At 39.7% G+C, this 22,705-nt stretch overlaps 1 protein-coding gene across 1 annotated transcript in view; it reads left to right on the top strand.

The window, feature by feature from the left end:
• The first annotated feature begins 16,527 nt into the window (after nt 1–16,527).
• LOC104344525 (ephrin type-B receptor 5) overlaps nt 16,528–22,705 on the top strand; it is a 52,764-nt gene continuing 46,586 nt past the window's right edge. The window contains exon 1 of the mRNA XM_086465008.1: nt 16,528–16,621. Coding sequence (XP_086321134.1) covers nt 16,528–16,621 — 94 coding nt within the window. The remainder of the gene's footprint in view (nt 16,622–22,705) is intronic.

Raw genomic sequence — 22,705 nt, 5'->3', positions numbered from 1 at the left:
TTACACAAGGAGTTTTAAACTTAAAGAGGAGAACTACCCTAATACTTTCTTCTCGGAAGCATGTGTTGTGCTTTCAAGAAATATTCCTCTGCCACCAGGAATAGTATTTTATTTTAAGTGTGCTATTAATACATGTGGTGTTTAAAAAAAATAAATTAAAAAGTGTACTTTATGGAGGTAATGGCACAATATTTTATACAGAAAACGCTGTCTTGCCTCTTAAAAAGTCACCATGGAGCAGGCTGATGCTCCTGTCGCAGAGTTGCTACTTGAAGATTGTTCTTGAGACCACTTAGGAGAAAAGAAGCAGCTTTGGAAGTCAAGCTCTCCTAGTAATTGATTTCAGTTTTCCATGCCTCCAGAGGCCACTGTGCATTCTGCTACTCACGTCTTGCTTGTCAAGAAAATTTTTGTTCGAATGTTTCTTTCGTGTGCACATGTACTCTGATATGCATGCATACATGCCCATGCCCCTGTGTGCACACAACAACAGTTAAAGAGGAGAAGAAAAGTACTGTCCTGGGAGTAGACAAGATGCTGGATACTATGAGAACACAGCCTATCCGATCTGAAAACTATAGCCGTACATATGAAGGCTGGATCCTTAAGGTCTTGGTTCACCTTAGGATGGAAATTCTTGCCAGCCCAGACCTGTATATTGAAACACACATGACTTCATTTTCAGACAGTTTTTTTTCTTTCTTTTTTTTTCTTCCCAAGCTTGCCAAGTCAATGATTCCTCTGCTGATTCTGCAGTTTTCAAGTGCAGTTTTTTGCCTCTGTGCCATGCCTCTGGAAAATATCCAATGTGTCTAAATCATTTAATTAAACCCTAGAAGCTAGAGACTGAGGACTACTGACTCTTTGTAACTTGTTTCTGGTTTAGCATACTGATGTTCCTTCAAGTTACTGTAAGGTTTTCAAAGCTCCCTAAATAACCTGATCTCTTTCCCACTTACTGTAAAACACTCATATGATATGAATCTATTTGGCCCAGCTGACCACTTCAGAGGCAGTGTGTAGGATACAGAGACATGTGTGGAGACCTTTAGCATCAGGTTTACCACAGGTTCTCTCAGTTCCTGAGGATGTCTACAAATGGAAGCAGGGTTCCTCGGCAGAACTCTCTTGTCTTCCTAACTGTTCTTTAAGAGGGTGGGATGTGACAAGAGGGATATTGTTGCAGAGATTTCTGGGAAGGTTTTGAATAATTTCAACTGGGAAGTTCAAGTTGGACTGTTTATAAAAGTGAATTTCCAAACGTTAAGTTACACTCACAGCTAGGATCAATTTGATTCCAGTAAGCAGAATCTGAAATGCTTTCTGCACCAGGAAGGTGTTTGAAATTATTCCTTCTTGGTGTATTGAGCCAGGAAGAAGCTTCTGGAAGCACAGCTGGATTGGAAAGTTTGCTTGCAGTGGTCTCCCAGATGGTCCGTTCCCTTGCTAATGTCAGTAGGCTTTGAGCTGGTGTCAGCAGCAAGGGGAATCAAATATGTACTGGCATTTTCACTTTTCAGTGAGTTTGCTGATCCCATTTGGAGCATGTTCATAAAGAGGCCACTATATCAGCAGTTATTACTGCCATCATTATGGTACCAGGAATGGAATAGTTCATTTAGTTACTAATGCAGAGAGAATCTTAGTGGCCACCTTCTCTTCCAGTATCTAAGCATGTTAGAAATTGGTAAAGGTGCAATACAACATGTTTTGAGAACAGATTGTTCTGACCTGAGTGTAAATCAGCAGTCTGCTAAAATCTAACAGATATAGAGGCTTGATAGAGGGAATTTTCTGTAGTTTGCCTGTATCTTGGTGTTGTGTTCTGCAGGGACAAGTATGTGGATTCAGATGCTGAAGAGTAATTAGTTTTCTTTGGAGCCTTACTGTAGCATCTTTTTGCTCAGGGCCCCAAGCTGAGCAGCAGAAAGATAGTCGGTGAAATAACGTAATGGGAATGATGCATGACTTTTGCTCCTTGTTTCAGTCAAAAGTCCTCCTAATGCTGACTGGAATTGTGTTCACAATTGCATGTTTCTTACAGATTGTTTTACTCGTCTTTAATTAGAAGTGGCTCTGGATGGTCTCAGATCGTTGCAGGTTCCTGCAACTAAGGAAATCAAATTAGCCTCTATATCCATGTTACCTGAAAAGAATAGCTTAAAAATTGTTTCCGAAGTAGATTCTTTTGATTCCGTCTAATGAATTACTCCCAAAAGAGTGTGTGCGGTGACAGGGTATAAAGAAAATAAATCAGTCTTTGGAAACAGAGTAAAAATAAAAATGTTCAATTCTTTTAAAGAATTAAGCTAATGCAAGTTTTCGTCTCTTTGGTAAAATAACACCTACTGTACAACTCTTAACTGAAAGGATCAGAATAGGCTCATTTAATTGTTGTACCTGGCTTGCTTCTCTTGACTGGTAGTTTGTACCATCCTGCTGTGTCTAATAGTGTTATAAAGAGTTGTGTGGATAGAAATTGGAGTGGGAAGGGGGAACTTGCCCTAAAACCTCAGAAAGTTTTTTTTAAAATTAGTTTTTAGGTTATTCTTTCGACAAAGGCTTTGCTCTTCCCCTGCCAGATCATAGCAGATCAGCCTAGTGTTTTCTGTTGTGTTTTCTTTTGTGCCTTTGAACCTATGGTGTTTGAAATTGGACAATCACTGACCTTATGGCACTAAGGCAAATGCATGTGGACTATTGTATTTGACTGTCTGAACTTCTCTGCCACAGCACTGATGAACTGGGAGTTCAGTGAAAAGCAACAGAGTTGATTAGGAGACTACAGGGAATTTTTGACATGCCATTAAAAAGATCTAGCTTAACGATGACTGGAAAAGGGTTACTCTGGAGTATCTATAGTACCTGGGAGACTATTGACCAGATCCTAGGCTAAAGTAAAAGGACTGCCTCAAAGTGCCCAAAGTAGGTGATTTCAGGTTCGGTATTAAGGCATATTTTCTTCTTCCAGCAAAGGTCTGAGTAGATTGTAGGAAGTTGTAGAAGCCTATTGCTTATGTAATTTAAAAATATGTCTAGGAAAGTTCAAATGAATATACAGACAAACGTCCTGCAATTGACTGGGGACTATAGGTCAGATGTTGTCTAAATAAAGATGCCCGTCCCCCTCTTTTAGTTTCTGTTACTACGGTCTCGCCAGCAACTGGGGGAGGGATTGTCTTACTGACAGAAAATGCCTTGGATCTGCTTCATTAAAACAAAGACTGGGTGGTATCCAATGAAAGGAAGTGGTGTGTTGTGCTTGTTCCATTTTAGGTGTAATCGTTTGGTTTGAAATGGACATGGCTGTAACAAGAGCAGTGAGCCCCAGCATCCACACTGAAATACAAATAAGCCTCTGTGATGCAGAGGAAGCAGGATGAGCTCTGAAATTTATGTGTTACTGCTTTCATCTCTGGCATGAAAAATAATACAAACATGCATTAGAAAGAAATGCTATGAGCCTGAAATATCTTTCTATGGTAACCCGCTTGGCTTTCCCTTTTCTGTTCTGCTGAAATAGTAATGGCACATAATGTTCCTATTTCCTGAGGGTGGAAACAACGAACTGGAAATGCAGGATGGAGGAGGAGGGAAGGACCTGAGAATAGAATTGGCTGCTCTGCAGGCTCTGCCAGTGGCAAGTTCAAATTTTTGGTGGGGCTCTCTAACCTGCTTTCACTACATATGGGCTCCCTGTGATGCTTCACTGAACTCAACTAGTTGTTCCACCCAGTCATGCCCTTTCAGATCATCTCTCTACTTTGCAGCCTTGAGCTCACTTCTCTTCTTGAGGCTGCCATTTCTCCCTCATTGCTCTCTCAACTGGCTCTTAGACAAAAGCCAGTTTTGGGCAACTTGATTCACAAAATCCAAGTGAGAGCCTGGTCTAAGCCTTGAACCAGTGTGAATCATTAATATTGTTCTCTAAATAAATATCTATATATCATTGACAAAAGGCAAAAGAAACTTAATGTTAAAGACGAAGTCAGATGTTTCTGAATAGGGCCCTTATGTTGTCTGTTCTTGTTGCTCAGTTCAGTCATTTTAATGATGAGATGAGGTACTATGGGGGAAGGAGACTTGAGTATGAGTAAAGATTACAGATTTGGAGACTGGAACTGAAAGAAGCAAAACTGGTAAAGTTTTCCCAAATAAGCTCTACATCTCATAGTTTCTGTCGCTGTGTTTTTACTGTGCCTTGAGAGGTTGCTACCAAGGTAGCTCCCTAGTTGCTTGTTACTGCACAGTGCCGTAACACGTCCTGCAAAAATGGTTATAGGCAGACAATAGTTAGTGTTGGTGGGCAGTTCTGTGGAGCATGATCAGTGCAGTGCAGGATTATTTTGTAGTGTTTAGTGCCTCGTGGGAACATGAAGCTCAAACTAATGGTGGAACAGACAGAATTCCCAACTAGGCAAACAGTGGTCATGTAAGGATGAAAACTGTGTGATAGAACTCTTCTCTGAGCCATTTTCTCTCTCCCTCATAGCTTCCTAGTTCTGTGCATACATTTCCACATCAAACACTCTAATTTACATGCTGGAGCTAAAGCTTCTGTATTGTTTAGCCTGTTGGTGCAGTCAGCAAAATTTAAGGGAATCAGCTTCACTGAAGGTAATTTCTTATTCCTTCTTCCATTCAGAGAATACGTTATGTTACAGGCCTCTGTTAGGGCAACCTTATGAACTTGAAAACTGGTATTTGCAGTAGGTATGAGGTATAATTGCATGGAAGCTGGCTGGTAATCAACCGCATGAAGCGGGGCTGGGAGTGAAGTTTAGACAGCAAAATCAGGACAGTTAACAAGTCAGTGAAGTGATTATGCTTCAGTGCCTTTCTGCCTTGTTGTTTTACAAAGAAGCGTTCTTTCCTTGCTTTTCTTAACAGGAATAAACCCAGTGATGATAAATAATGCTAATAATTAAATAGTTTTAAAAATAAAAGTAGCCTAGGCTCTATCTGCAAGTGCATGCAACCAACAATTTGAGAACCAATCTCAATGACAGCCCAAGGCTGTGAAACTGATTAAAATGGAAAAAAGTAGTATAATTAACGCTTAAATCATGAAACACATTCTCTGAAAACCCAAGCTGTCTCCTTGAAGCCAGAAAGGAGGTTAATAAAAAGAGCAGCACTTAAATGCAGATGTTTTAATATTGTTAGTTCTTTTCTGTAGTCTGTTTTGAAATGTCAGTTTCTCTCATGGAATGAAAGGCAACTTGAAAATGCAGGGAATTCCCATAGAAGAGGAAAATTATCTTTTAACTGACTGTTAGTGCTGCCACTATCTCCTAACAGACAGCATAAGTTTGGATACTGTGAGTATGAGTAGCATGCATATTCTGCTCATGCTAAATATTCCTTACTGTAAAACTCTGATAAAATCAAAAGCAAAACTAGAGATGAAGACAGTAAGTGTATTTTTACAAAAAAATGAAGATTCTTTACTGAAGCTGAAGAAAATCTTAATCCTTACTAAACGGCCAAAAGAGCAGTTTAATAAAAGCTCTTTTTTTTTGTCCAAAAGAGCAGTTTAACAAAAGCATTCTGAGTTTGGATTTTGCCCTCCATTCTGTGTTTTGAGTGTTTGTGCATAAATCTTGGTTCATCTATTTCTACACATGCCATGTAAGGCTACATTCTTAATTTAAAATGGGAAACAGAATTAGTATAAAATATCCCTTTTCTTAGGCTTATCCATGTCTTTCCTTTGTAAGCCACTCTCACTTTTGCTCCCACCCAGCCTTCAGGCCCTTGCTTTCTCTTCCAGCATTCTGACAGTGCCTTTAAGGCTCTTTGGCGGCTCTGTGTGTCATTTGTCTATGGAGATTTGCAGATGCTCTCACAGACTTGGTCAGCAGATGTCAAGGTTATTTGTCTAATTTGTTGTGTTGTTTGTCTGGCCATTGCTAAGACTGTGCTTGGCCTTTTTTATCATTTTCCATCCATCACCAATCAGAACTTGCTATATAATAAAACTTTAATTTCAGGTGAAAGAGAAGCAAGATCAGCATTGCTGACTTGATGAGAACATGATTTTAGGGATGTACTCTTTACGTCACACATCTTTTGTTTAAATTCTGTTCATGAAAAAGTTTGATTTCCCTTCCTTTTTTTAACGCCAAAATCCTTGGCATTGTGCCTTTTCCTTGTTTTCAGATTTGTTCTATCATAAAATTACTGTGAAATTTGAAGCATTTACTTAAACTTAGATATTGCTGGTTGTAGTAGAGAAGGAAATGTCAATTTTCAAAGAATTTTTACTACCACAGAATTTTTTCATCTAGAAGTTAATAATGTGTTAGCTCCTATCTTCAGGGATACTTAAGTCGAATCCCCTAAACATAAAATCTGTGCTTAGAATTTTGGAAATACAAGCTTTTACACAGTGCTTGAGAAAGGTTTGCTGTTCTGACCTTCAGCTTTTAAATTACCTAATTTTTTTTCCTCTCTGAAGCCTTATGTCTTCCTTTTGTACAGATGAAAGTATACTTGTTAAAGGTAAATCATACTTGAAGTTGAAACATTGTGTTTATTTTCACATGGATAAAAGTGCATTGCAACGATCTGTGCACACCTGTACTGAGAGAAGTTTCCTGAGAAATTAGAGTAAAATTAGTAAAGCACAGTGAAACAATACCTAGTAGCTAGAGCCGTTATCTTCTTTTTCCATCAAAGACGATAAATGTTATGGGCAGCTGCTGATTCTTTTTCTTGCTCTTCTTTCTGCAGTCTCCTTTATTTACTGTATGAAAATTCAAAGGGGGTAATTTCTGTATCACTCCAATTCTTGTTATTTTTGAGAGTTTCTATCAGGCAAGTGATGGATAACATACAGAACAGTACGTTTCTTCACATTTTTCATTCTCTAACAGTGTTAGTATTCTAGAGCTGGGATTTTGCTTCTAGGAGTTAATGTTAGAAACTTGAGTGTAATTACCAATGTTTCTTTGAAAAGTGCACGAATCGCTATAAAAATTGCCAGTTAACTCAAATCTTGTGAGATGGGGAAAGATTTTATTCAGCACCTTTGTTGTATTTAATATGCATATAATTCAAGTACTTAATAAGCAGGCGGAAGAAATAATCTGTGGTTTTAACTAAAAAATTTTAAAAAATTAATTGCAATAGTTTCAAGAGATCAGTGTCCATCTTGTTAGGTGTAGCAGAAATATAATGGGGAGGCTTTGAGAGAGTCTAAGGAAACAGAACAGCAGTGAATCAGTTTTAGTTAGGAGATTAACTAGGGTCACAAGTACAGCTGTGAGGCTTCTCTTAGCCAAATATGTGTCATAGCAGAGAAGAGAGATTGAAAGGAAATGTACTTACCTAAAGAACTGCTAACATGGCCACAGGTATGAGTTGGAATACAGCGCAGAGGCTCAGAATCTCCCCAGATACTTTTAGGCTGCACCTAAGGAGTCACCTGAAGGGGGCTGTTCAGCTGTCCATAGCTCCCTTTTTTTAATTAGTGCAGATCTTAGGTATCTACTGAAGATGATTCAGCTCACACCACTGACTGTAGAGGTTGTTTGAGTGATGATGCTTCTAATTTTGGCACCCCATCCAAGCCACAGGGGCTTAATAAAAATTCATTAAAATAAGCATCCATTCCCTTTAATCATAGAATCATAGAATGGGTTGGGTTGGAAGGGGCCTTAAAGATCATCTAGTTCCAACACCCCCTGCCATGGGCACGGACACATTCCATTGGACCATGTTGCTCAAAGCCTTATCCAACCTGACGTTTAACACTTCCAGGGAGGGGGCATCCACAGCTTCTCTGGGCAACCTGTTCCAGTGTCTCACCACCCTCACAGTAAAGAACTTCTTCCTAATATCTAGTCTAAATCTACCCTCTTTCAGTTTGAAACTGTTACCCCTCATCCTATCACTACACTGCCTGATAAAAGAGTCCTTCCCCATCTTTTCTGTAGGCTCTCTTGAAGTACTGGAAGACCACTATAAGGTCTCACTGGAACCTTCTCTTCTCCAGGCTGAACAACCTCAACTCTCTCAGCCTATCATTATAGGGAAGGTCCTCCAGCCCCCTGATCATCTTCATGGCCCTCCTCTGGACCTGCTCAAGCAGGTTCATGTCTTTCTTGTGCTGGGGACCCCAGAGCTGGACACAGTACTGTGGAAGGACTATGGAAGTTCTTAACTTGGATCACACTAGGAAATGTATAATCCAAGCATGGAAGATCAGCTTCAAGACTCCTGGTGTTTCCATGGTAAACAAGGAAATCAGTCCCTTTCTTTGGAGAGCATTCAAAATCAGCCCTTGGATTGTCATTGTAAAATTAAAGAAACCCGAAAGACAGAGATGTAACCCTGTTCACATAATCTGTAAGAAACAAATGATCAAACCAGCTAGAGAAAATCTTTTTTATGAAGTACGTTATTGAGGAAGAATTCCTTTAAGCTTAGTTACGCATTAACCCCTAGACCCTTTCTCTCAAAATCAGATTAATAAACTTAACAGACATAAAAAAATCTACAAGGCTTTGTTAAAAATTCCACTCTCGTCTCAGATATTTTTTAAGTGGTTTAGAGTCATTCAAAATAATCTCGAATAGTAATAGAGGATAAAAGGACATACAGGAACTACTAAAATGATTTATATATTTAATTAAACATTTCTCTGTGCTGCCATATGTGCCACAGTGATTTTTTTTGAAGAACAAATTAACTTGATAATATTAAAACCCTGAGTGATGAGTTATGTGTTGCTTTCCCCTCATTCACTTCCTGTTTGGTGTGTAGAAAGATTTCTATGAATTGCTATTGTAATTGTTATCTGAGAAAGAAGGTAGGCAATATTATGTCATGCTTGAAGCATTGCACAAGCTTTGAGTGACAGCTTTTCACAACAGCATTGTGAGATGTATCCTAGTGAGATGCTTGACAATATCTGCAAGGGCATTTCAGTGGCGAAGGAGCAATTATAGTAGGAGAAAGCTGAGGTGAAAGGAGAGGGGAAGGCCTCTTGCTTGATGTATAACGCTGTCATGGTTCCCTATTTATCACGAATGAGAAGAAGTACTAATTCCATTTTTTGTACTCTGCCTAAATGTGATGTATCAATATGCAGCATAAATTAATTGGAATAGTATTTTATTGACTCTCCCAGATGTTGTCTTTTTAATACTTCTCAGTGAGAGATAATATTAAGCTGTTATGAGTCATAGTGCAAAATGTGCAAGAGAAGGAAGGACTGTGCCTGCACCTCCGTAGTTGAAGGACCACAAGACAGGGACCAAAGCGACAGAGTACTTCCCAGTGTGAGTGAAGACAAGGTTCATGACCACCTAAGGAACCTGAACTTACATAAGTCTATGGACCTGATGAGATGCATCCCAGAGTCCTGAGAGAATTAGCTGATGTAGTCACCAAGCCACTCACCGTGATATTTGAAAAGTCATGGCAGTCAGGTGAAGTCCCAGGTAACTGGAAGAAGGGAAACATTACACCCACTTTTAAAAAGGGTAGAAAGGAGGACCCCAGGAACTACCGACCTGTCAGTCTCACCTCTGTGCCTGGGAAGATCATGGGAGCAGATCCTCCTAGAAGCTCTGCTAGGGCACATGGTGGACAGGGAGGTGATTCAGGACAGGCAGCATGGCTTCACCAAGGGCAAGTCCTGCCTGACCAACCTAGTGGCCTTCTATGGTGGAGTGACTGCATCAGTGGACAAGGGAAGAGCTATGGGTATTATCTATCTGGACTTCTGCAAGGCCTTTGACACAGTCCCCCACTATATCATCCTTACCTCTAAATTGGAGAGATATGGATTTGACGGGTGGACTGTTCGGTGGATAAGGAATTGGCTGGATGGTTGCATCTGGAGGGTTGTGGTCAATGGCTCTATGTCCAGATGGAGATGGATGACAAGTGATGTGCCTCAGGGGTCTGTGCTGGGACCGGTGCTGTTTAATGTCTTCATCATTGGTATAGACAGTGGGATTGAGTGCACTCTCAGCAAGTTTGCAGATGACGCCAAGCTAAGTGGTGCAGTTGACATACCTGAGGGATGCAATGCCATCCAAAGGGACGTGGACAAGCTGGAAAGTTGGGCCCAGGTGAACCTGTTGAGGTTCAACAAGGCCAAGCGCAAGGTCCTGCACCTGGGCTGGGATAATCCTCATAATCAATACAGACTGGGAGATTAAGAGATTGAGAGCAGCCCTGCCAAGAAGGACTTGGGGGTACTGGTGGATGAAAAGCTGGATAAGAGCCAACAATGTGCGCTTGCAGCCCAGAAGGCCAATCGCATCCTGGGCTGTATCAAGAGAAGCGTGGCCAGCAGATCAAGAGAGGTGATTCTCCCCCTCTACTCTGCTCTGATGAGACCCCACCTGGAGTACTGCGTCCAGCTCTGGAGCCCTCAATACAAGAAGGACATGGACCTGTTGGAGCAGGTCCAGAGGAGGACCACGAAAATGATCAGGGGACTGGAGCATCTGCCCTGTGAAGACAGGCTGAGAGAGTTGCAGTTGTTCAGCCTGGAGAAGAGAAGTCTCAGGGGAGACCTTATAGTGACCTTCCAGTACCTGAGGGGGCCCTACAGGAGAGCTGGGGAGGGACTATTTACAAGGGCACATAGCAATAGAAGGAGGGGCAGTGGTTTTAAACTAGAAACGGGTAGATTTAGATTGGATATTAAGAAGTAGTTCTTTACCGTAAGGGTAGTAAAGCACTGGAACAGTTTGCCCAGAGAGGTGGTCAAGGCCCCATCCCTGAGACGTTCAAGATCAGGCTTGATGGGTCTCTGGGCAACCTGATCTAGCTAAAGGTGTCCCTGCTTACTACAGGGAGGTTGGACTAGATGACCTTTGGGGGTCCCTTCCAGCCCAATGCATTCTATGATTCTATGATTCTATTCTATGAATTGTTGAGGTGCATTTATTTTGCATCTAGATGCTTTCTGTGAGGAAGAAGTATGGCAAATACGAGGGAAATCTGCTGAATCAAATGTAGCAGAGGAAAGCTATAACCATATAATGATTTCTACTGTGAAATAGGCCTCGAGGAGTCAGTTAATAATGGAGGAAGAAACATTGTTCCAGGAAACAAGATGATTTGGAAAAATTCTTGGGACAGTTGAATAGAAAGAGTAAAAAACCTGGCATTGTTACTATTTCAACTTCTGTTAGTAGAACAATTTAAAATATATAAAAATACTTTGTTGCACAGGGATAGATGTATTTTAAAATCCTTTGCAAGTTCAAAAGAAGGATTAGATAATTTCGTAAAGAGATACTAAAGGGAATGGATTGGGGTATACTTATAGCAACCCTTGTGTTGTATTTGTGGATGCTGAAGGAATAGTAGGGGAGTGGACTGCATAGAGGCCAGACTTGCAAGCTGTCTCCAGATAGCACCTCTTCCTGGAACTGGAGACAGAGATAAAACTTGGGTTAGATGGACATTGATCTGCTTCAGTGTTCTTTCTTATGTTTTGAAATCTAGTTTGCACTAAAGCATGCAGAATTGGTATTCTCTTGACCCCACATTCAGAATCACAAATGTTCTTGCAATAAGGAAGGCTGTCAGGAACTCTTGACTAAGAACTGACAATTTTTGTATTATGTTGACAGCCTCATTGTTTCCATTTGCCTCCATGCCTCCTGGGAATGAGATACTTGGACCAATATTAGAGTTGGAATTTCTACAAAGTAGTGCAGGATGAAGCATCCTCTCTGAAGTGGATCAAACTCCTGTCAGCTTTTACAGACTAGAATATCGGAACTGCCCTTAAGTCTCCTGTAGGAACTGGAGGCTATGGAACTGATAGTTCTTCCTGCTGCGTCTGGTTTGCTCTAATTTCACAGAACTCAAAGAAACAGCTCCATTCCATTCATGGAAAGGAAGAACCTGTCAGGCCTTCATCTTTTCTCCAGAAGACTTGTACAATGCCTGAACAATCCTAGCTTTTTTCTTAATTGTAAAGGCAGACCAGACTGGTGCATGGTTCAGATGAACGCTTAACTGCTATTGATGCCAGGTTCTGCAGGTGGTATCTGTCAGAGGGAAATGGGGTCGATGTGCATTATTTTCTAATCTGTGGCTACACATTGTCTGCACGCTAAGTTAGAACATGGTTCAGTGAAGGTCTGTCTAAAGATTTATTGGTGCAATCAAAAGGATTAGAAAGCAAAGGGTTTTCTTTAAAGCTTTGATCCAGCAGAACCTGTGGCCAGCAGAGAATTAATACAGTTTATCTAGTTGTCACTGTTCTTGATCAGTCTCAGAGTGCCAGGCAAACACTGAAGAAAAAAAGCAGTCCATTCTTAGGAAACCCCTCTTAGGTTTGTCATGTGCATGACCACTTCCATCAAGACTCAAGACATATGCCATTGAGGTACTCAAAAATAAGCGACTACATAAACCTGAGAGCAAATCTGCTTCCCTTCTAATAAAAACACGTGCACTGATGGAAGAGAATTTTGAATCCCATTTAGCAACACTAGTGCCCTGTGGCTCTTCAAGTGTAATCATTGACAATGCTTGAACTTTGAGGGGATCCTTTACTTGCATAAGGAAACTGCTGCAGAGATTCTGGCTGCATGAAGTACTCCATGTTTGCCACAGTTTATTTACAGGATGGGCACACAGCAGCCCCCTTTGTGACAGAAAACTCACAAGAACAGACCTGTACAAGTGTCAGTTGTCCTTGTTCATATGGGAAGCCCTATCGCTATCTGTCCTGTAGCACTGAGCATCATTTATATGGAGTCTGTACTAAAGTGTTTCCATTTCAAGACTGAGTTCAGAAACGAGAAATTACAGTACTGGCTCTGTCTGGTGAGAAGAAACAGCTGTAAACAGTCCCTGTTAACCCACCTATCCTATGTTTCACACTCAAGTCTTTCCAAGTGGTTTGTGTTTGCAATCTGGTATAGCAGAAGCTGGGCAAGAGCTGACTCTCTTCTGTTGAGATAGACAACAAAAGAGAGTAAGGAAGATTCTGACTATATATAAGGAAGAAAAAAACAAAACAAAACAAAAACAAACAACAGTAGTGGTTCAGCACTGGAACAGATGCCCAAAGAAGCAGAGGAATCTCCATCCTTGGGTTCAAAACTCGCCTTGACAAGCTCCCTGAAGAACTCAGTCTCCCTTGTTGGCTGTTCAGCTAAGAACCCAGTATTATTGAAAATACTGGTGATGATTGTATTCATCTCTTTTCTTGGGATCTTGAACATAACTAAATTTTGGTAATCCAGATACCACAGTGATGGTGCCAAAGTAAACAATCATGATAGCGTTGTTGAATAATGTAAGCAGATAACCCGGAGACTTCAACCTGCTGTCTCTTGGAGCTTGGTACTAAAGTAAAGGCAAATGTAACTGGTGTTTTCTGGCTGCTTGAGATCTTCGCTGTTTAATAGGGTTGAGTCATTAAAAGACATTTGGATCCTCAGGAACGGTCATGCTTTTTAGATGCTTTATGATTTTCAGCACTTCCAAGGAGTTGGAGATCTTTCCACTACCCAAGGAAGTATATGCCCAAAAGTGATTTGCATTCATTTATGGAAGGGTTAGCATAAGAAGGATTGACAGCTGGTACATGGGTGACAAGTTCTATGTAGCTGGAAGAGAGAGGGGTTGAGAAGGGATATTTAAGGAAGTCTATGGAAGGATCCTGTACAGGGAAGGTTATTACTTTGCAGTTGGATTTGGAGGAGAATGGGGAATAGTGGATTCTGTAGCAAGGAGAGGCAATCTGTCTGAAAGCAGTTTTGGAGGAAATAACAAGCTGAGAAGGCCACAGAAAGGTGCTTGTGTAGACAAGAAGAGAGGATTGTTTAAGAGTTGGGATGGTTTGAAGTTTCTGTTTAGTTTGGTGTAGGGAAGAAATAGTAGGAGAACAGAAGAATTAAAGATGAGTGTCTTTGGGTGTAGTGAAATTCCACACACATCAAGTGCTGGGGTTAGGGCAGGGCAATGGCTAGCAATTTAGGGGCTTGTAACTCTTTTAATTCAGAGAGGCTAGTGCTTCCCTCCTACTGTCCCTTAAATGGTTCGATAATCTTCTCTTCTATCCTTCATTGTGGAGTAAGGATTTTTCATTCAGGTGTGGAAAAGGCAGAATCAAAAAAAAAAAAAAAAAAAAAAAAGACAGACTTACCTTTTTTAACTGATAAATCAAAACCAGCTTTTTTGTTTAGCCACAAATTATTTAATGGAAAAATAATTTTATGCTCTAATCCAGAAAAAGACTATATGATGCCTCATGAAGAGTGGTGCAACATTGCTGGGATACCAGGTTTATCAGGGTAAGCTGAACAGATATTGTAAGAGAGGTGTGAAGGCAGGGAGAGCAGGAGAACAACTGGTTTCTTTGAAGCCAGAAATGATTTTGTGTCTGCTTCTTGGTAGCAGGGTTTTTTTAAGTTCTGTCTGTTTTGTGGTAGCAAACTAATTTCCTCCTTACATATTACTTAGTAATTTCAAGACTTTGGCCTGGGATCCAGCAGCTAGACCATACTTGAGTTCTGTTTCCTGCTCTGCCACTCATAAGTTATGTGACATTGAGAGAGTCTGAACTGTGGACTGTTTTCAAACCTTCTGTAATGAATGCAGTCCCACTGACTGAAATGAAAGTTTTCTTCAGTTTATTTGACCTCTGCTTCTGTGTTTATTTGCCTTCAAAATGAATGCTTAAAAGTCCCTATCTCTCTGGAGTTGGCTGGCCTAAAAAAAGGCTTTTAGATGTTATAATGTAATAGATTGACTGGCAGTACAAATGCTGAGTATTTATGCTCCATGTAGAGTAGTCATACAGGCTTGATTTCAGTGTACCGTGTCTTGTTTTTGGTGGCTCACAGTTGTCTTCGCCCCTGTTCCTGGAGGACGCTGCTATGTGCTTGGATAGTTCCTGCTGCAAAGAAAGGTTTTCTGATCTTTCAGACTGGTATTTTCTCCTTTTTGCAGTTTCATACAGTGGTGTTTTTCTTCTATGATGTATGCATCCTTCATAAACTAATATGCAGTACCTGTATTATATCCATCCTCCTATTTATTCTTAATTTTTTGTTAGTTATAAGTAACTGATTTTATTTTTATCTTTCTTCATAAATCATGAATCAAAATTTTTGCTTCTTCCTGAGACTCCTTTAGTTTCCTTATGTTTTAGTGATGCTCAGGGTGCCTTTGGTTCATTTATGCTCTAGGTTCTCATTAGGGGTAGTGTAAGAGAGCGTTATTCCATCCTGTCCAGAAATTTCTCCCGCTCTTTAGTAAAGCAAATCAAATTGCACTGTATTGCCTTTTCTTATAATCCCCAGGCTGCTTTTTTCTCTGCTGTGCCAAACTTGCTCAAATCCCTCATTGCTAGGTTTTCAGACAATTGCAGTGAGGCTGTCTTTTTTAATTACAACTCTTCTCTCCCCTATTTCAGCCAAGTTATTGAGCCATTTCTCTATATTGCCTGAGACATTTTTTTTCTCCTTAGTTACGCTTCACTGTCTCACTGAAGACATTGAAGTGCTTTCAATGCTCTGCACAAAGAGCACCTAAAGAAACAAAACATACTGGCTTTTTGCATGTAACCTACATATTACCATGATATTTCTCTGGTGGGCTGAGAATGGGGCAGATGAAGCCAGAAATACCTTGCTTAGCAAAATTACTGTGCTGGATTGATCTAATGCATTGCTGGATTAGGCTACATGCTGCTCCCTGACTGTGAGATAAGCCTTTACGTCAGGTTCTTAATGGTGACAGTGGAGTTTTGTTTGGCTTTGTTTGAATTTTTACAACTTAAGAAAATTAATTTGGACTTGTGTGCTTTTCCTGGCTCCCTATTTGACCTTAAGTATCACTTCTGCTTCCTCACCTGCAGCATATTAATGGGAAAAATACTGTCCAGCTTCAATAGTGTTGTACAGTCATATGTTTAAAGGGACAAATACCTGCATCTGAAATGCAGTTACAAGTGTGTCAGCAGTGCAGATTTGTATTGTCATAGATGGTGGAAGCTCTTCTGTCATGGCTACTGCCCTGCAGAGCCCTGAAGTGTGTATTATAAGAGACAGAATTTAGAAACCATACAGGGGAAATGGAATGGAGACCTTCCAAGAAACATTGCCAAAGATGCAAAGGGTCAGGACTTGAGTTAAGAACACAGCCAGATTAACATTTATCTGGGAACCCCGCTCTCACTGATGCCGTGAGTGTCTCAAAATCTGTGTGTACTGTCAGTGTACAAAGCGACTGGGACTGAAGTCTGGAGTGATGGGAGGTGTGGGTGTATGGTAAATACTGGATCTGTGCTAGTCTTTTTCACCTGTATCTCAGAAATAGTGAATGATGGAGTGGGTGGGTAAAAATTGCCAGTTCTGTATTATTGTGACCTGATTTCTGTTTCCAACTTCTGTTTTTTCTTAACCAGTATTTCTGTGTGAAGGCCTCTGTGCTTTGATTTGGGAAGATATTAAAACACTCCAAGAAATCTCTGACCATTTCAAAGGAGTGGTGTGTGTTTTTTGGAGATGGTGGTATCTACAGAGAATCTTCATGGATTCTAATGCTGGCATCAGTGAAAGAAGAGTGGTGGGAATGGGTTGGCTCTGGATGGTCTGCTTCTTTCATCTAGTCACCGCGCTAGAAGGTAAGAACAGATTTTATGTAACACAACAACTTAACAAAGTTTTCTCTAGAGAAAAAAAGCAAAGTGTGCTCTCCATTGTGCTTATCCTAGTCCAGACAAGTGTTGAGCACCTGTCTTTCTGTTTGATGGCTGATAGTCATCTCATGAGATGTAAAAAGATATTAGTATTGTTTCCAGTGGGACAGCAAACCCTTTTGTGAGGGATCATTAATGAACATTTCTGCTAGCTATCTCAGAAGTGACGGTCTCAAAGAATAAATTTTTTGCCCCAGGAATAAGCTCTTTGTTCATGCTTTGCATATGTTTGATTTTTGTGTTCTTGTTCTTGCACCACATTTGATTTGTGAAACAACCTCTCAGTGTTTATGCTGTTCTACACAGCAGCATCCACTGGGCTGAAATTAGAAATTTTTGTTTCTGCCATCTGAACAACTTGTGTCATATAATAGATATGGGGAGAGTGATGCCTCTTCTTGTTAAGAGGCAGTTTGTGTTCAACCAGTAGAGGAGGGAGAGAGCAGTGAAGACAGAATAGAGAAAAGGTGGGCAGGGGAAAAGAGAGACCAAAAAAATGGGAAAAGAATGAACGGATGATAGGAGGGTGGGTGACGAGAGCAGGAGGTAAGATGAGAGCTATGGGAGAGAGTTAGAGAAGGGCAGAGGTATTGTAAACAATCCTCCTGTTTATTCCAAGAAATATCTTTGCAGCTACATGTGCTTAATGAACCACACTGGTTTGTGATGAATGTTCATCTCTTGCATGTATGAAAGCCTCTGAAAAAGGAGAAGAGGGAGAGAGGGAGTCAAAGGGAGACAAGGAAGGAAAGACCTAGAGAAAAGGAAAGAAGAACAGTGTGAGCTCCGAGAAAAAGACAGTGGAGATTGGGAAGAAAAAAATACTGGGTTTTTTCTTATTAATAATGAAGAAAAAAGCTTGTTAAAGCATCCCTTATCTTAATAGGAGGCAAATGGAGTGGGAGGGAGTTCAGAGAGGAAATAATTGATGTGAGATTATAATACAATTCTTAAATCTCTGCAACTCTGTTAATTGCTAATTAAGTAGTATGTTATTCCTTAGTGTAACTGGTAGAGGAAGTGAGATAGAAAAGGGAGAGAAAATGTCCATTCTCTGCAAATTTGGAGTAACTCAGTGATGCCTATAGGAACCAACATTTTTGGAATTCAATGATGACTCCTGTAAGTTTGTAGAGGTAAAAGAATTTAGAAAACAGTGTGATACAGCTTCACAGATCACATGGTTGAATTGCCTGTATTAAAATAGGACAGTAAAATTATGCCTATGGAGGTGAAGCAGTAAAGGTGCCCATGAGCTGAATTTCAACTCTCAATTCAGAGTCACAAGAGTCAGCACCTTGCATTGTGACTGTACTACATGGTCCTAGGATTGCACTCCAAAGTTGATTTGCGTCTCAGAGGTAAGTATTTTTGTGGTGATCAAAAGGCAAAGAAGACTTATGCATTAGGGGAAGGGAAGTCTGATGATAACCATGTAGAAAGCTTTGCTTTACTACAGTTATCCATAAGGAAGATAAAAGGCCCACGTCCATTTTTTGGACTCATATATATATATATATATATATATATATATATATATATATAGTAGAAACTTGAACTTCAGCTTTCATATTTAGGTTGAAAAATACAGCGAATATCCAGTTTTTGTGGGGTTTCTTAGAAGTTTTAAATAGTATCTGAGATACATCTTGCCTCTAACTGAAGAGGATTAACTGAGTGGGAAAATCAGTCAAGGTGATTTTTCTTCCAGGTGTTTCTCAGGCATTTGGATTAGATTTAAACATTCTGAATGTGAATCACTTTTTGTCTCAAACTAAGCTTTGTTTGAAGTTTTCTAAAGGGGAAAAACAATATTAGTAAAACCTTGATGTAAATCGTTAAGAAAGGAAGGAGAAGCTGTAGAAAGGGGAAGAAAAGTAGCCGAACTATTCAAACCATCTTTCTATGCATTATGAAGAGAGCAAATACTTTTCATGCAGAATGCTTTTCAGATATAAGGAGAGCAGTACCATTTTACAGGACCTAAAGGGACTTTAAACCCCTTCATGACCCAAAAGTAAAAAGTTATTGCAAGCAACTGAAAATGTTTGGTTTTGTTGTTATTGTTGTGGTTGTTTTTAATGCATAAAAAGGAATCATTACACTGAACTTATGTGATATAGATCTAGTCTTTGGACACACTGATGTCACTAGGAATAAGCAGGTCTGTCCAAAATTTTCCAGATAAGTTTTTAGACTAGGAAAAAACCTCCATGGGAAGCATGAAGGAAAACTGTTTTGGAAATAGAAGACATTTGTAAAGTTACTATTTTAGATTTATAAAAGGAAACAAGATTGCACAAAAGTTTTCATTAAGATTACATTTCCCAATGTTTATGGCTCTGCAAGAGTTTTAGTTTGGGGAGCATTGTTTTTGGGCTACGTGCTGGGTAAAAATAGATTTGCTTTTTCTCAAAAATATGTAAAGAAATATACAGAAATCAAAAATATGTAAAGAAATATACAGAAATTTTATTTCTGTGAGTATCTGTGTATCTATGTAATTACTGTCTACAGTTTATCATTTGGCATTTTTATAGGTTAACCTTTCTGATTGTAAAAGTTAGTGAAGCATAGAGTTTAAGAATGCCTGATGGGTTACAGTCAAAATGGCTGAGAGCAAGTGGTAACATGCTAATGTGATAGCTCTTACTAGGGCACAGAGTTGAGTTTTCTGTGGAATATTGTTTTTGCTTTGACTGAGTTAAAATAATTTACAGCTGTAAACACAAGCGGGGTTCTTTTTGCAGAACTCATTAAATATGTTCCAAAGGAATGATGTGTTCTGTGTGTGAGCAACTGCATTTATTTTACAACAGACTTTCCAGCCTGCAGAATGGCTGGACAGCCTTTCTAAATATTTTCTGGAAGTTCAAGCTATAGAGAGGAAAATTCTTCTGCTTTTTGCATTGAAAGTGTCTCCTTTGCAAAAGGGAATATACAAGAAAAAGGTTGTGAGGTCAGGCATTCATTTTTTCGTCTGTCTTTTCTATTAACTGATGTCATCATGTGTTACTGAAAATAGTGTATCGATTGCTTAAATTGGCTTGACTTTGACATGGAGGAAAACTATGCTTTTCTCAAAGGTAATCTTCAGAGTAAAAAATACAATAACCTTTTGTTTTATTATATACAAAGAAAAGTTGAAATGGATGTTATTTTACTTCAGGAGAAAAAAAATACTTTTAAAATAATTTAAATAATTATTTAATAATATAATAAATAATTTAAAAATAATTTACTTCAGTTGTTTGTGATTCACATGAGTCATTGAAATGCTAGCAAAGATTTTCCGTTATGTTCTTCACAGTTCTTTCCTGACACTTCCCTCTATGCTAAAATCTTTGCTACATGCTTGGAAGGCCCAGGGCAGAGAAATCTCCTCTTGTAGACATTCAGAAAGTGAATGGATGTGCAGCTTGTTTGTGGGGAGAGAGGTGTCTGGGTTATCCCATTGCTCAGTCTCAGCAGCTCCACTTGATTTGTTTTCTCCCATAATAGATTAGTGTGTAGTCCCTGTGCTAGGACATCACCACTCCCAGGTAAGTACCATAGCCCTATGTTGAAACTGTTCACAATCTGCAAGCTAGCTCTAGCTGCTTGGAGGCCAGTAGGATGGTAGAGGCTATTTGTGCTGCAACTAACACTCTTTATATTCAAAGCTAATTAAAGCTTAAAGAAAAGGAACAGCTTTCTTATAATATACGGTATCTGGGACTTTCAGTATATACTTCATTGAAACCTTGGGAGGCGCAAGCTCACTTTTTAATATTTATGAACAAAAAAAATAAGCAGGAAAACACAGATAAACTTTAAAAATCACACTGTACTGTCATCAAAAGTAGCCAGTTTGGTGGCAGTTGGTGGTTCTAGATTCAATAGTGGGTGTTTGCAGAATGAATCTTTTAGGCTGTGGAGGAATACATATTATGTTGTATTACTAGGAAAGTTGTAGATAATAATTTGATTGCATATGCAAAGTTGAAACTAAGCGTTTCATGTCTTTTTTTTAATTTAATTTTATTTTTTTTTATTTCCTAATGTCTGCATTTCCTCACATCAGCAGAGGAATTAATGTAATATGCTAATCCTGCCAGTTTCCCTAGAGCTTTAACAAAAGCATAGCTGAGGTAAAGAGAAAAATACACAGTTATTCATAAAGCTTAAAAGCTGCATTACCTTGAAAATAGCTGTGTATTTCCATATCCTAGACCATTTGGTTGTCGTTTCTCTTTCAAAGGTGATTCATAACTCCTAATTGAGGTGTGAGAATTCCTCCATGCAGATGACAACTTTGATGTTCTGGTAGTGTCAGCATTTGCTCTGACACAGCAAGTAGTTAAAAGTATTATGTACTTCATGGAACTCACTAAATACATATCCCATTGGCTCTGTATAGCTTTTTTTATTAGTCGCATATGAGTACAGAAATAATACGGGAACATTCATTGCAGGAATGACTTCACAATATCCAAGGAAAAAATCAAACTCATTTGTCTCATATAGATTGATTTTGTATATAATCCTTTATACTAGGAGGCATATTTTGTAACTATACCTTGTTTTTTTATGTTAAGTCATAGCTGAACTGTAAAAAAGACCTTTTTTGTTAAAAATGTTTTGTTAACAGCAATCTTTGTATTGAGTATGAACAAGTATGAGTATTATGAACAAGCGGGGTTTCTTGGCTATTTTCGTTTGACTTTTTCTTGTTTCATCAACTTATTCTTGAAAAATAAAATACTTGTTACAGTTGCATATGTCACTAGCCATTGATATATTATTTACTTCACCACAGTAGCTGTTTAGTTTTGGAGGAAGTTCTAGTGTATTTAAGGCATTCCAAAGGTTTCACTGTATTTTGTCTCCAAATGATAGCCCCCGTAAATAAATATATTTGTTCATTTGCGTGATAAAAGGCTCCTCTCCTCAAATTCGAAGGAGCAAGAGGAACAATGAAAGGCAAGGTAACACAAATAATGTAATAGAGAAATGAGCACCCTGACCCAGCTTCTCCCAGGGCTATCACAGGAGTGTGATCAGCCCATTGAGTGGAATGGAACCGATTAAGATAACTCAATGGAAGTGCGCTCTGGAACACCTTGCAGATTAGGGGGGAGTTAGTGCCAACAGGGGCATGGAACTCGTTATGAGAGTTATGATGGTTATAGTTTGGGGCTTCTGCAAAACTTATTGTGGGTTGTTTAAGGTGGAACCATAGGTGGGGAAAGGGAGACTTCAGGGTGGTTTTGGGGAGGATCAGGTGTGAGAAAATCGAGAGATAAAGGGCCACTCATGTGTAAACAGGCTGCTAATCAGTTCACCTATTGGGCACTGACTTGCACCTGATCACCACTGTCCTATCTTCCTATTAAATTCAATTTTTCGCTAGTTACCTGGGTGAGGGTCTTTATTTTGTGTGTATGTGGACATTTAAATGCCAGCAACTGGAGCTGAACCACAGGTCTTAGGTGCCCATGTGTCAGTGCTGACAGCAACTGGAGAGCCTGGAATGGATGAAAATCAAGTCCTTGGAACTCAAGTTGGACCACAGGTCATAGGATCTGTGTGTCTGTGATGCCAGCAACTGGAGTGAGAGAGCTTATATGAGTGAGTCCGTGATCTCTAGTAAATATCAAGCCAGACTAGCTGGTTAGTAGAGTAAGTGGGTTGGGAAGCCAAGGGGAGACCAAAAAGTCTGGGGGATGAGTGAGACACCTGTTTGAATGTCTCTGTGAGCAAGACAGCTTGAGGAGCTATCTTCCAAGTGGATCAGGAAGTCAAGGTCAACTGTTGGGGACACCATAAATTCTGGGGGTTCTTTGAGGGTTCTGTCTGTGTATTGTGTATCTTTGTACAACTGGAGACAAGGCAATCCAAGGGCCAGCTCCTGGGTAGGCTGAGTGTCTAAAGCTGGAGTTAGTTACTGGAGACATCCATAGTGTGTGTGCCTGTGCATGTGTTTGTATGTGTAACTGGGGTTCTGTGGAGTGGGGCAGCACTACAGCA

The sequence above is a fragment of the Leptosomus discolor genome, chromosome 1 (genome assembly GCF_034619465.1).
Source record: "Leptosomus discolor isolate bLepDis1 chromosome 1, bLepDis1.hap2, whole genome shotgun sequence".
NCBI lineage: Eukaryota > Metazoa > Chordata > Aves > Leptosomiformes > Leptosomidae > Leptosomus > Leptosomus discolor.
The sequence above is the reverse complement of the archived record's forward strand: the minus strand, read 5'-3'. Positions and strand labels throughout refer to the sequence as shown.